The sequence below is a fragment of the Trachypithecus francoisi genome, unplaced genomic scaffold (genome assembly GCF_009764315.1).
Source record: "Trachypithecus francoisi isolate TF-2019V2 unplaced genomic scaffold, Tfra_2.0 Lachesis_group2, whole genome shotgun sequence".
NCBI lineage: Eukaryota > Metazoa > Chordata > Mammalia > Primates > Cercopithecidae > Trachypithecus > Trachypithecus francoisi.
In genome coordinates this window covers 119557520-119572505 of record NW_022681465.1, presented here as the reverse complement: position 1 = coordinate 119572505, position 14986 = coordinate 119557520, and the positions used below count along the sequence as shown (strand labels likewise).

The 14986-nt window shown below is 50.5% G+C and overlaps 1 protein-coding gene across 1 annotated transcript in view; it reads right to left on the bottom strand.

The window, feature by feature from the left end:
• NEURL1B (neuralized E3 ubiquitin protein ligase 1B) overlaps positions 1-1508 on the bottom strand; it is a 50591-nt gene extending 49083 nt beyond the window's left edge. The window contains exon 1 of the mRNA XM_033180307.1: positions 1284-1508. Coding sequence (XP_033036198.1) covers positions 1284-1314 — 31 coding nt within the window. The 5' untranslated portion in view covers positions 1315-1508. The remainder of the gene's footprint in view (positions 1-1283) is intronic.
• Positions 1509-14986: the final 13478 nt, after the last annotated feature.

The following is a 14986-nucleotide window of genomic DNA, read 5'->3' as shown; positions in this document are numbered from 1 at the left end:
CGTTTGAGTGCAGTTGCTCAGAGGCTTGTAAAGTAGGAGTTGGCTCCTCTTCCTTAAGCTGACCCCAGGAATCCTGGGCTCAGCACTGTCCATTCCAACCCGCTCCAGGGGAAGTTATTCTTTAACTGCATGTAATGCCTAGAAGGGAGAGCTATATGGGAGTGTTATAGCAGAGATAGGGTGATATGTCCCTCTTCCAGAACCTCACACTAAATTAACCTCACAGCTGACTTGCTTCCACATCTAGCCAAGCCTTTGTGCTTTAAACACACACACACTCCTCTCACCTTTTTCTGAAAGGATGCTACAAAGGCTCAGCCTTAAGACAAAATACTTCTAAAGACTTGGGCGTGTGAGGGGAGGGAGGGCAGACAGACATAGGTCCCACTCCAGATTCTCCCACTACTAGCTGTGTAACCTTGGGTGAGTCATTTCACCTCTTTTGACACTCAATTTCTTTATTTGTAAAACTGGGATACACATCTTTATCGCGAAGCTTCTTTGCATACCGAGCCGGGGTATGCAAAGTGCTGGGCACTGAGCCTCCACGGGCGCGCGCGGGCGCGGGACCGCTGATCTGTTCCCACAATTACCATGTATTTTCCAGTAAGGCCTCCTCCTACCCCGTTACCCTGCTCCGGATCCCCTCACTCCGGTCCCAGAAATTCTGGGGCGATTTTAACTAGGGGGCGACGCGATCTGCAGCAGCGACTCCAAGGGGGCGAAGGAGTCCCCAGTGGAGCGGACACCAGAGGGGGGCGCAACCGGGGTGCGCGTGGGAACGTGGCCAAAGCAAGGCAGCATGTGCCGCGGGGGCGCTGGGAGGCTGGAAACTGGGGTGCCCCTGCGAGCACCCCTCACTCTCAGCAGCTGCAGTCTCGGCACCACGGGTGGCTTCTGGCCGTCGGAAGCCCTGGCGAGCCCGGCTCCAGTCACCCCCACCCAAGTCGCCTTGAGTTTGCTCATCAGCGCCCTCGGGCTGGAACAAAGGCGAGGGGGCGCGCGGCATCGCCCCAGCGGCCCTTTTTGCGCATCTGGCCAAAGCCGGGAGAATGAGGACTGGGGTCCCCAAGGTAACCAGGACGCGGTACCCGCCCTCCCGGAGCGCAAAGCCCAGCCGCGGGGCGCGCGCCGAGCTGGGGTCCGGGAGGTACCGGAGACTCCAGCCCGCTGCACGCCGAGGGCTCCAAGGGGCGTGGGGTGGCTCTCCAGGAGTCACCCAGCGGGTCCCCCGGAGGAGAGAAGCCCGGCGCCCGCCTCCTGGGCAGGGCTCCCCGGCGTACCTGGCAGGGTCCGGTGCACCGTGTTGCCCATCGCTGCGTCGGGCGCGGCGTTGGCGGCGGCGGCGGCGCGCTCTGGGCGCGCGGAGGCTAATTACGCGGCGGGCCAGGGACCAGGACCGGGGTCGACGCTCCGGGGCATCGCCGCTGCACGGGCGAGCCGGCGGGCGGCAGCCGGGGAGGGAGCCGGGAAGGAGGCGGCGGCGGCGCCTGCGGGAGGAGGAGGCGGAGCCACCGGCCCGGGCGCGCCGGCTCCGCCCCCGCCTCCCACCGCCTGCAACAGTGCAGGGGCGGGGCCGCGGCCGCCGCATCTTTTGAAAGTTTGCACCAGGCGGCGGGAGAAGCACGGCCAAGCCTCCCGCCCTCGCCGCTCCCGCGCCCGGGCCGGGAAGGCGCGCAGGGCAACTGGGTGCCCTCGGGTGCCAGGATCGGCAGTCTGCTGGCCTGTCACCCATTTGTTCTAACACTTTGAGAAGGCCCACTGTGTGCCAGGCCCTCTTCCAGGCGCGGGGCCCCAGCCGGCCAAGTCCTAGCCCCGGCAGACCTCTTTGGAGAGTGCTTCGGCCGCGGGGGAACTTACACAGAGGCAGAAGGGCGCCTGGGACGGTGTAAAGGGCTTGGAGACAGTACACCCAGGGTTCCCGGCCTTGGGTGGAGTCTTTTCCATCCCTTAGGCCACGTGCCGAGGAATAGAAGAAACTTAGTGTCCAAAGATTGGGAGGAAGGAACCCATATTCATTAATTTATTCGCTCATTCATTAAAATATTTATTGAGCACATTCTATGCGCCAGGCACTGTGCTGGGCCGGGTAGATACAGACAAGGTCCCCACTGCCCTGGAGATGGCATGCTGAAGATAGAAATAACAAGCAATTACGATCACATTATATAATAATCAAAGCCAGGAAGAAAATAAAACAGATCCCAGTAGAGTGATGAGATGACATTATTTGGGGGCTTAGGGAGAATCTGGGGTGGGGGCACATAAGCTCCATCTGATGGACTAGAAGGCATCGGCCATGGGAAGAGAGAGGTAGAGTGTTCCTGGCAGAGGCAGTAACGGGCATTCCTCATTCAGGCACCTGGACCACACTCAGTAGGAAGTGCAGCTGGGGCCTTCTCGAGCTCCATTTCACAGGCTGGAACACTGAGGCCCAGGAAGGGCAATGACTTCCCCAAGAAGACCCGATTCCAAATGAGTTGTTTTTTTCAATTCTATTTTCCATGCTCTTGTATCCCTTGAGACCTTATGAAATACGTATTATTACTTACATTTCACAGATAGGGAAATTGAGGCTCTGAGAGTGGAAGAGAGGTGCCCAAGATCTTCCAATGGTACAGGGCAAAACTAGCCTGAAGCTATGCGAATAAAAGTGGGATATTCAGGAGACAGCCTTCTGGATCTCCCGTGCCTTCTGCTTACAGTACATGACCCATCCCAGAGGGTTCTCGGGTCTTTAAAGTCAGCTCCAAGCTTCCACTTCCGGAAAACCTTGATTCCCCACCCCACCCTGACGTCGTATATCTGAACATAAGATTGCCTTGTATTTGAGTTACAAATTTCTCGTATTACAGGTGTTCGCTCAGTGACTTAATTTTTAACCCCGAAGTTCTGTTTGAGAAAGGTCCGTTAGCGTGATCCTCCTTTTTTTTTTTTTTTTTTTTGAGACAGTCTCGCTCTGTCACTCAGGCTGGAGTGCAATGGCACAATCTTGGCTCACTGCAATCTCTGCCTCCCGAGTTCCAGCCATTCTCCTGCCTCAGCCTCTTGAGTAGCTGGGATTACAGGCACCCACTACCACGCCCAGCTAATTTTTGTATTTTTAGTAGAGATGAGGTTTCACCATGTTGGCCAGGCTGGTCTCAAACTTCTGACCTTAAGCAGTTCCTCCGCCTCAGCCTCCCAAAGTGCTGGAATTACAGGCCTGAGCCACCTCACACGGCTGATCCTCCTTTAATCTATGTGAGATTGGGTTGCATATGGAGGTCAGCGATTTTATAAAGGGGATCGAGGGAATTTTCCTCAGATAAGGCAATGCAAACAAACATGACTTTGTGCCAGCAAGGGTTAGAGGTTGTTGTGAACAGGCCTTTTAAAGGCCACTTTCAGAGTACTTTAGTAAGTGGCCATGTTGTACAGATCACATATGTTCACCTGCAGCAAATGAATCTCCACTGTCAAAATGTGATACGGATTGGACCTGTGATGCGGAGACACAGTGCCCAGTGGTTGCGTGACACATGGATTCGAAAGGGCTGTGTGTTAGCATCTCGATCTCTGAGAGTAGGACGTGCTCTAGTAAAAAGCTGCCTGCCCCCACCCCACACGATGGTGACACTAGTGTCAAAGCCATACAGAAATGAACTGGGATCAAATTGTTTCCTGAAATTTGAAACTGACAAAAGCGATCTTTCCATATTAGTATTTTATGTGAGAATAATTGTAAATATGTTTATATAACTAAAGTAATAAATGAAATATTATAAGTAGATGTCTGTTTCATCTTCACCCCACTAAGTTTATATTATTCAGCAATAAAGTGCATCTTCTCACAGGGAGAAGGGGGAGTGCCTGTAACCTTTATTTGGATTGCCTTATATTTGGGCACATACAGTAGTTGCTTACCCCTCTGAGGTCCCTCTGCACTTTGTGCTGTCCCTCAATTACACCCTCAAGACAGGTGTTGTAGCTGTTACCTTTCTATCCTCTCCACTGCCAGACAGGAGGCTCCTATGGGCAGGAAGCAAGCTGTAATAGTCTATGAAACCCCAGTGCCCAGAACAGGACTGGCAGACACAGGTGCCCAATACACATTTGTGTAAGTTGACTGCAGAGATGCATTGCCCTGAGCTCAGAGAAAAACAGGAAAGAAGAAGAGAGGGAAGAAAGAAGGAATGGAGAAAGGCAGAAGGGGAATAAGAGGGAGAGAAGAAGGGAGAGGACAGAAAGGGCTGTGAGGGAATGAGTTTTAGCTGTTAGTAGCCCTACACCCTGGTTTGATGAATAGTGATATGTGTAGGGAAAGTAAGCAAATGAGCAAAATGGGGATGCACTAACAGAAATATAGTCTTTAGGACAAAGGAGGGGCTTGTTGCTGCAGTGCATGTTGGTTAAACCATTCCAGAAGTTGCTTTGGCTCTGGGCACCACACTAGAGAAGGAAGACAAAGCTGGTCCACAAAGGTGGAAGGGTGGCTTTGGGAGAGAGGGAGATCCCTGTTCCAGGAGATGTGCAAACAGAAACCATATATTCCCTGCCAGCCAGTTGAGGAGGGGCTTCTTGAGTCACGTGTCTTCTAAAGTATACCTTCCAGTACAATCATCCATTGAGCCCCTACAACCCACATGAAGCCATGGGGGTGATTTATGGTTTGAGGTTTACGAGTCTGATTGGTCCTGCCTCTACTGACACTGAGAGGACTGCAGAGGTGCTCCCCTGTCTTTGCAGCTTGTGTACCAAGCTGATCTCCTGGGATGTGGGCCTCCCATTTTTGTTGCCTCTTCCAATCTCACCTCTTCCCTCTAGCTCCCAAGCAGGCTGGCCGGGACACGGTGGAACTGCTGTCTGTATGTGTTAGGGGCCTGGGATCCAGGCACTATGTCTAATAGCAACAAGGGAAGGGACTGTTGGACCCTGAGTGTCTGCTGCATGGGTGCCTTTATAACCACAGGAATGGAATCTGAATCTCTTCCTTCTCCAAATATTATAGTCATACCACATCCAAGGAGATAGGTTCTAGCATCCCCATTTTTCCAAACGAGGACACCAAGCCTCAGAGAGGTAAAGTCACGTGCTAAGGCTCTGCAGCTGCTAAGAGGAGTTGGGATGTGAACCTATGTGTGCCCATATCCAAGCCTCATCTTCTTAGCAGTGTCCCTTAAAGTTAGAGAGGACAGCTCTGCCCAGGCGCCAAGGCAGCAGGCCCCCGGGGCTGGAGAGGAATGGGTGGGGTCTCAGAACCAGAACCCGCAGACACTAACGGCTTCCATAGAGCCTGTGGGACAGAGCATGGGGTGGGGACATCCTCGGCCCGGGCAGCAGCCTCCAGTCACAGCCGCTCCTGCATTTGACTTTCACACACATACACATCTCCACCAATCACATCCAGAGTTGCACAGACTGTGCCACCCTCCTTGAGCACCAGTACCCATACATGGGTTGCAGGGGCCTCTGGGTGGGGCTGTCTCTCTTGGTTATGCAGCGTCAGCAGAGCCTCCCAGGGCATTAGGTAGTGGGAGCGCCCTGGCCGGGCTCCCTGGCATTGCTCCCTGGGGGCATGCCCTGGCAGGCTCTGCCCCATGCAGTAACAGGCCATCAGGTGCATGTTGTAAAAAGGGCGCACACTGAGCTGCCGAGCCAGGCTGAGGGTATGCCCACTGTGGACACCTGCGTGAAATGACCCCTTCCTTCAGGCTGTTTGCCCAGCTGCCTCCTCCTCACAACTCAAGAGCCGAGTATCTGGAGTCACACTGCAAAGCTCGGTTTTAAAATGGCTGCAGGAAGGCTCTGCTTTTCTGCAAACCCTGACTATGAAACCTTCCATTTCCAACAGGTCTTTACCTGAAAAAGCATCATTTTTCAATTGCTGGTTACAAAGCGCCAACCGCATAGTGGGCCCCACGTTGCACCCTCCGAGTGATCCTTGTCACAGCCTGGCAGCATGGTCATTAACACAAGTCAATTCCCATTTTGCAGGAGAGGAAGCTGAAGCTCAGAGATGGAAAAGAGCTGCTCAGGTCACACAGCTAGAAGGAGGCAGAACTCAGAGGGTTCTTAGTCCTCTCTACAAAGGAAACAAGCTCAGGTGATGAGGCCACTTGCTTGACATGGCACAGCAGCGAGCAGAGGAGCCAGGAGCCCGCATCCCATGGGCTTCAATACCAGCGCTCCAATAGCAAAGTCATTGAACCAAACTAAGTGTCTATCAACCTATGATTTGACAAAGAAAATGTGGTACATATACACTATGGAATACCATGCAGCCATATAAAAGGATGAAATCATGTCTTTTGCAGCAACATGGATGGGGCTGGAGGCCATTATCCTAAGTGAAATAACTAAGAAACAGAAAATCAAACACTGGCCAGACGCAGTGGCTTATGCCTGTAATCCCAGCACTTTGGGAGGCCGAGACGAGTGGATCACTGGAGGTCAAGAGTTCAAAACCAGCCTGGCCAACATGGTGAAATGCTATCTCTACTAAAAATACAAAAATTAGCCGGGTGTGGTAGCATGTACCTGTAATCCCAGCACTTTTGGAGGCCAAGGTGGGCGTATCATTTGAGGTCAGAAGTTCAAGATCAACCTGGCCAACATGGTGAATCCTCATCTTTACAAAAAAACAAAAAAACAAAAATTGCCAGGCATGGTGGCAGTTGCCTGTAATCCCAGCTACTCGGGAGGCCAAGGCAGGAGAATCACTTGAGTACAGGGGGCGGAGGTTGCAGTAAGCAGAGATAGTGCCACTGTACTCCAGCCTGGGAGACAGAACGAGACTCCAGGTCAAACAAACACAAACGAGAAAATCAAACACTGCGCGTTCTTACTTTATAAGTGAGGGTTAAACAATAGGTACACATGGACATAAAGATGGAAGCAATAGACGCTGGGGACTCCCAAAGCCAGAAGCTGAGGGGGAGTAAGGGCTGAAAATTACCTATTGGGCACAATGGTCACAATTTGGGTGACAGGTGCACTAGAAGTGCAAACCTCCCCATTACACAATATAACCATGTAACAGACCTGCACATGTACCCCCGAATCTTAAACACAATATAACCATGTGACAGACCTGCACATGTACTCCCGAATCTTAAACACAATATAACCATGTAACAGACCTGCATACGTACCCCCTGTACATGAATCTTAAATTTAAAAAGAAAAAGTAAAAACAAACCAAGAAACCCTGGTACTCTCACTGCACTGTCCCCAATGAGCAAGCCACCTTTTTTTTTTTTTTGAGACATAGTCTCGCTCTGTCGCCCAGGCTCGAGTGCAGTGGTGCGATCTGGGCTCACTGCAAGCTCTGCCTCCGGGGTTCACACCATTCTCCTACCTCAGCCTCCTGAGTAACTGGGACTATAGGCGCCTGCCATCACACCGGGCTAATTTTTTTGTGTTTTTAGTAGAGACGGGGTTTCACCGTGTTAGCCAGGAGGGTCTTGATCTCCTGACCTCGTGATCCACCCACCTCGGCTTCCCAAAGTGCTGGGAATACAGGCGTGAGGCACCGCGCCCGGCTGAGCAAGTCACTTTTATGTAGTAGAGTCTGGCAGCATGTACCTGGCAGCCAAGGCAAAAAAGGAAAGAAGGCTCATCCTCTGGTTTTCCTTGTCCTGTGCATGCAGACACAGGCTTGGTCCTGGGGCCAGCTCCAAAGGAAGCTCATCTATGGTACACAGGAAAACCGAGTAGACAGAACTTCTTCCTGAGTCTGGCCAAAGACACATCAACAGCATTTAGATGGATAGTCCCATGCTAGACATCTAAAAAGGCCAAGGACTGACATTTTCCTGAAATCCAAGGGAGGCAGCCAGCCCTGCTGGGAGCTGGGGTCATGGGTGCTCCACACTCAACTTTCTAACAACACAGGGACAGAGCTTAGATGCTCTGAAATGCATGTCATGGGCATGGGACAGAAGCCTGCAGCAGGGGCCGAATTGAACTGAAATCAATCTATCATCCCAATAATTAGCATCCACTGTATGGTTACAGTGGTAATGACTATACCTCATAGCTAACATTTATTGAGTGCCAGGTATGTTCTAAGCCTCACAATAGATATATTAACCTCGCAATTACCCTATGAGATAGTACTGTCAACATGCCCATTTTACAGATGGGGAAACTGAAGCCCAGAGAGTGTACATAGCTTGGTCACAGTCACGCAGGCAGAGAACAGTTTAGCTGAACATCTTAGGTTCTGATTTCTTTCATCCTCATAATAACCCTATTAGCAGGAAAGGAAGTTAAGGGTTAAGGAGCTGCTTCTCAGACTTTTGTATTTGTCTCCTCATTTAATCCTCACCTCCTCCTGCAAGGTAGGGGCTGTTATCATCTCCATTCTACAGTGCATGCTGGGAGGCTCAGAGAGGTGAAGCAACTTGTCCAAGGCCACACAGCCAAAAGCGACAGGATCAGGACTAGAACTCAGTCCACTCTGACCCCAGAGTCTGTGCTTTCCTCCTCTTGGCCCTTCAGATGGCTGAGAGTTTGCAGAGGGCCTGGCTCATCCTACCTGCAGTAACTTGAGGGCAGGGCTGTGCTAATTCATCTGAGTCCAGTACCCAGCCCTGGCCTGGCCCTGGGATAAACCGCTGTCCCCTCCTGACTTCCTGGCAGAGCAGAGAACCCACGCAGAGGGATGTGGACTTTCGAAGAAAAACTGGAATATTGGATTGTGTGACTCTTGAGAACCCAGGCTGAAATCCTGGCTTGGCTACTCACTAACTGAGTGACCTTAAGGGTTACATGTCCTCTCTGTGCCTCAGTGTCCACACTTGTAAAATGGAGCTGCTGAGAGTCTATGTCATAGGGCATTTGGAGAAACAGATGCAGGGATCAAAAGGAGCTGGCACACAGTGAACAGTCAGTAGATGTGAGCTTGGGAAGGCCTTATCCTTCTCAGGATCTCCCCCGCTGAACCCACCCCTACATGCCCATAAGCTGATTGCAGCCCTTCTCTGCTAAAAATCCCTTCCCCTGCAGAGAGGGTTTAGATGGAGCCCAGCAGCCTGGGTCTGAGTCCTGGTTCTGCCACTCTCTGGCTGGGTGACTCTGGGCAAAGTCATTGCAGCCCTCTGCGGCCACTCTGCCTCCTCTGCCACATAGAGAGATCATCTGTGAGCTGGGCAGAGCCCGAGCCTCCTGGCTGGGCACACCACGTCTACTATATTGTGGCTCATGCCACCTTCTGAAGGCTGAGCACTTGCATCCTCCTGCTCTGCTGAACAATTTACTGGCTGTGTATCTTTGTGCATGTATTTAACCTCTCTGAACATCAGTTGCCTCATCTGTAAAGTGGGAATGACAGTAGTATCTACCTCATAGGTGATGCAAACTTGCAATGAGGCAAAGCATGGTAAGTCCTCAGCACAGAGCAGAGTAGGTGCTCAATAAATGTTTACTGAATGAATGAGTGGATGGATGAACCCAGTGGCAGGGGCTGGGTTCATTCACATGTTATGGGGTATTCATTAAGGGGTCAGGTTCTGGAACCAGACCATCTGGGTCATAATCTGGCTTCCTGCCTATCTAGCTGTGTGACCTTGAGCTTGTTATCCAACTTCTCTGTGCTTACTTCTCTCGTATGTAAAATCAGCTAATAATAGTACTAACCCTATAGGATTGTTCTGAGGATTAAATTAGATAATATGTATCAAGTACTTAGAATAGTGCTTGGCACATGGCAAGTGTTTAATAAAAGGAAGTCACCACTATTATTAATTATTATTATTCCTGGGGTCAGTTGCTTGGGTGGAGGCACATTTCTCCTAGAGGAAAAGAACAGAGTGGGGACACAGGGCGGGTCCAGTAGGTAAAGTTGCCTCTCTTGGCCCTGATCACTATGGTGTCTTCATGTCTTGGTGCTGGGTGGGGTCAGGAGCAGCCAAGTGGTTGGGAACCCAAGCAGGGAACCGGAGGGGTTGGCCAGCCAGGGGCTTGATGATGCCACACTGAACTGTGCAAGTGAATCATGACTGATAGGCCTTGAACCCTTGGGTGCCTCTGTTGCTCTGTGGTCTTTCGGGTCTTCTCAGCTGCCTTGAGCTGGAGTCATTTGGGCTCAGAGCACCAGGGGAGTCACAGAAGCACCCAGGGTGACATAAGCTGCAGCAGGAAACTGAGTAGGGGGATCCCAAGTTGGGAAGGATTTAGGGCAAAACCGGGGTCCTGAACAGCAGGGACATGTGTCCTCCTGAACCAAACCTTGGTGTGCTGGGCCCTGTTTGTCCAGGAGGCCAACCCTCATGTGCCACCCATGGGCTCAGTTGGGCTCCCTGGGGAGTAGATGCAGGCCTTCCTCTGTGGCACAGATGCCACAGAGGCCAGAGGCCAGCTCTGGGCCCCTGGCTTGGGTGTGCAACCAGCCCCCTTCTACCCAGCTGGGAGGATATTGACCATGTCATGTTCCTGCTCTGAGCCTCGGGCTCCTCATCTGTAGAGTGAGAACAGAAACACCTAGAGTGGGAATGAAATGAGAAGAAGCCTGAGAAGGAGCTGGTGCAGAGTGAAGGCTGTGTCAAGACTGAGGTTAAAATTCCCTCATGTTTACAATAGGATCCAGCGTAGTGTACACTTTTTCTCTAAAGCACATCTGTTGTGTAAAGCGAGATTCGGCCGCATCTCGTGAGGTATTGCTAGGAGGCTGATGGGGTTGGAAAAGGCAGGAGAGCAAAGGCAGACCTTGGCGGGACAAGTGGAGGATCAGGAGGGTGCAACCCAGTAGGCCTCAGAAAGTGCACAAGAGGCCAGGCACAGGGTTCACGACTGTAATCCCAGCACTCTGGGAGGCTGAGGTGGGTGGACCACCTGAGGTCAGGAGTTAGAGACCATCCTGGTCAACAGGGTGAAATCCCGTCTCTACTAAAAATACAAAAAATTAGCTGAGCATGGTGGCGGGCACCTGTAATCCCAGCTACTCGGGAGGCTGAGGCAAGAGAATTGCTTGAATCTGGGAGGAGGCAGAGGTTGCAGTGAGCTAAAATCGTACCATGGCACTCCAGCCTGGGCGATGGAGTGAGATTTTGTCTCAAAAAAGAAAGGAAAGTGCAGCAGGGCACAGCTTGGACTCTGGGGCCAGGCTGGCTTGGGCTCAAAAGCACTGCTCTGTCTTTCCCAGCCATGTGGCCTCTGGCAAGCAGCCTCCTTCACTGAGCCTCAGTTTCTTCCTCTGAAAAATGACGAGGGTGGCAGGTTTTGTCTCGTAGGTTACTGGGAGAGTAAATGAAACCAGGTGTGTGTCCCTTCTGTTGCCCCATGGCCCAGTGTAGAGACCACACTCTTCATCTCTGGGAACCACCATTACTATCCCAGGAGAGACGGTGAAACCCTGTCTGCTCTCTGTGACAAAAGACCATGCTCCTTATTTATTTAGGGACCCAAGGAGCCACCCTAGCCCATACTGGAGCCTTCCTACCACAATCTGGCTCATGCTCCAAGTTTTTGTTCTTCATCTTTTTTTTTTTTTTTTTTTTTGAGACAGGGTCTCACCCAGTCACCCAGGCTGGAGTGCAGTGGCACAATCTCAGCTCACTGCAACCTCCGCCTCCTGGCTTCAAGCTGATTCTCCTGCCTCAGCCTCCTGAGTAGCTGAGATTACAAGTGCATGCCACCACACCTGGCTAATTTTTGTATTTTTTGTACAGATGGGGTTTTGCCATGTTGGCCAGGTTGGTCTCGAACTCCTGACCTCAGGTGATCCGCCCGCCTCAGCCTCCCAAAGTGCTGAGATTACAGGCGTGAGCCACCGTGTCAGGGCTGTTCTTCATCACTTTGTCTGCTCTTCTCAAGGGGACATATCTGTCTTGGGAGGCTGGAGGAGTTTGGGCATTGGCTGGGACTCAGAAAGCCAAGGACCAGCTGAGGCTGCAGCATTTACCCATCTGGGGGAACCTCAGGCAGGCCTCAGTGTCCTCATCTGTAAAATGACCACTAAAAGATCAGGGCTGCAAGGTTGTTGTGGGGATCAGATGGGATTCTAATGAGACTGTGACATTGAGGCTGTGGGCATCACAGTCCTGAGGTGGGATATGTAGGGCCCACCTAAATATGGGAATCCAACATTTGGTCACACAGACCCTGATTTAAATCCCAACTCTCCTTCTTACTTGCCGTGTGACCTGGACAAGTGACCTTAGCTTGCTCAGAGCAATGGGGTCTCAGTGACAAGCCAAACTCTTGGGACACAAGGACACTGTATAAAGGAGAGTCATTAATGCCATCAGAGGTATAAAAAGATAATCTCTGGTCCCCTGCCACTCCTGTTTGCTACCACTGGTCCCTTAACTGGGTGACATCCCAGGAGGGCTCTCTGAAACTCCATCCCATGACTGCTGCTGGAGCACCTGTTCTGTGCAGCACCTAGCTTCAGACCCTGGGGACCAAGGGATGAGCAGCTACTCCCGCTCAGCCACCAGCAAGGACTGCCCATCACAGCCCAGCTGGTGTCAGGATGTTGCTCTGAGAGAATCAGTCAGTTAAGGTGAAGTGGAAAGAGCTGCAGGCCTGGGCCAGCTGGGAGTGGGTGACAGGGACAGAGACTTCTTCCTCCCCCAAGCCAGTTCATGCTGGCAGCCCATCTATGGGAGCACTTTCAAGTTCACAGAGCCGTTTCCCTTTCGCGGCCTCTTTTCATCCTTATGGGACCCTCTTCGCCCATTTCACTGATGAAGAAACTGCAGCTCAGAGAGGTGAAGGATTTGCCTTTTGGCTACGCAGCTGGGACACAGTGGACTCAGGCCCGTCCTCCACCTCACTGACTCCTCGCCTGCGGAAGGAAGAGATTCCTTAGGCCAAGAGGAAGAAGTCCACGAGAGGAGGTGCGAGTGTCTCAAGAGCCAGCGGGATCCTCCATTTGCTTGGGGTGTCAGGGCAGGGTCCTGAAGCCTGAGGGTCCAGGGTTAAGTCCCAGCTTGGGCACTTACTGGGTGTGACCTTGGGCTGGTCACATGACCTGTCTGTGCCACAGGTTCTGTATCTGTAGAATGAGTCAAATAACAGAAACTAGCTGAGGGGGCCATGAGCATTAGATGAGTTAATAAGGCTTCAGGATTTACACAAGTGTCTGGCAATAGTAAATCCTCAAGAAACACGTGCCCCATGACAGCCACGGTTGCAGGTTCGAACTCCTGCTATTAAACTCTTCATAGGCTTTGGTTCACATTCTTCAAGTCTGGATTCCACTTCTAGGAACCTGTCCTGAGGATGTAATCCCAGATAGATAGGGACAAAGCTAATTGACGGCCAGAGACGCTCACTGTACACCACGTATACCCACATAAAGTCACAAACACCTCCTACTGCAGTGGCTTAGTAAACAGGCTAGCCACTCAATACAATCACAGAGCTCCTGGCTGTAATATTCCCAAAGCGTTTAGAGTCATGGGGAGAAGGCTTGCATTTTAATGTTAAGTGAGAAAGGCTGAACACAGAACTCTAAACTCAGGGTGATTTCAAGCTTGTAACAAGAAAATAAGCAAACACAAAATGTGTATAGAAACAAGATGAAAGGCAATACAGCAAAACTTGGCCAGTGATGATATCTGAGGAACAGGAATATGGGTGATTTTTTTCCACCTTTTTCTACCTATTGACCAATTTCTAAATATTCTGTAATGAGTATGTATAAAACTTTTTTTTCTTTTTGGAGATAGGCAGAGTCTCACTGTGTCACCTAAGCTGGGGTGCAGTGGTGCAATCATGGCTCACTGCAGTCTTGAGCTCCCAGGCTCAAGCAATCCTCCTATCTCAGCCTCCCAAGTAGCTGGGACCACAGGCGTGCATCACCATGCCCAGCTAATTTTTTTTTTTTTTTAAGAGACGAAGTCTCACTATGTTACCTTGGCTGGTCTCAAACTCCTGAGCTCAAGTGATCCTCCCACACTCCTGGGATTACAAGTGTGAGCCACAACACCTGACCAAAACTTTTCTAATGGGAGAAAACTCAATAGACTACTTTTGAAATGATACAGTGTTATACAGTGAGCTGAAACAGACCTGTCCTTGGCATGTTGGCATGGATTGGATTGTCAGTTTTCTAGTAATGAGTTGAACACTGGCGGCTGAGCCTGTGACAGGCAGTGTTCACTTCAGTACATGTTTATTAGGGCCCCAGCTCTAGGCTAGCCTTTGAGTGGGCCGGGGAAAAGGGGCCAGGGACAGGGCCCAGACATGGGTACAGTTTGAAGTCCCTATGATACCAGGCCAACTGGAGGTACAGAGAAAACATTCTGGAAACATTGCTAGATGGAAGCTGTCTTCATGATTTTGCTATATCCAAATGTTGCCAGTACTATCACTCACTTAATAGGTTTTAAAAAATTGGTTCACCTAAAAAATACTCAGAAAACTATAGAATATTATTAAGAGGAAGCAAAAAATGCTAAAATAAATGAATAGATATATAATTTTCACAGTGGGACCACTCAATATTTTAAATAAGTCAATTCTCTGCAAACTGATTTATAGATTCAACACATACACCTCTAATCAAAATCCTAACAGGTGTGTGTGTGTGTGTCTGTGTTTGTGCTGTGTGTGTGTGTCTCTGTGTGTGTAACTTGGAAAACAAATTATAGTTTTCAAAAAAATGTATGTAGAAACACAAAGGGTAAAGGATAGCCAATTTTTGAAAAGGAAGAACTTTTAGCCAGAAGAGTTGATAGCTCTTCTGGCTATCAACATGTATTATAAAGCAATGGTAAATAAGTGCAGTGTTGGTACAAGGATAGATAAATAGATCTATTTATGGGATAGAAGAAAAAGTCAGACATAAATGGATGCATGTTTTATGACAAATGTGACACTGCCAAGTAGTGGGAGAGAGGCCAAGCTTTTCAGTGACCGGTGCTGGGTCAATTGGCCATCCATATGGAAAAAAAATGAAGCTTGATCCTGACCTCACACCATTCACAACATCAATTTCAGGGGAATTGTAGACATACATGTTAAAGACAAAATGTAAAACTTCTAGAAAGTAGAG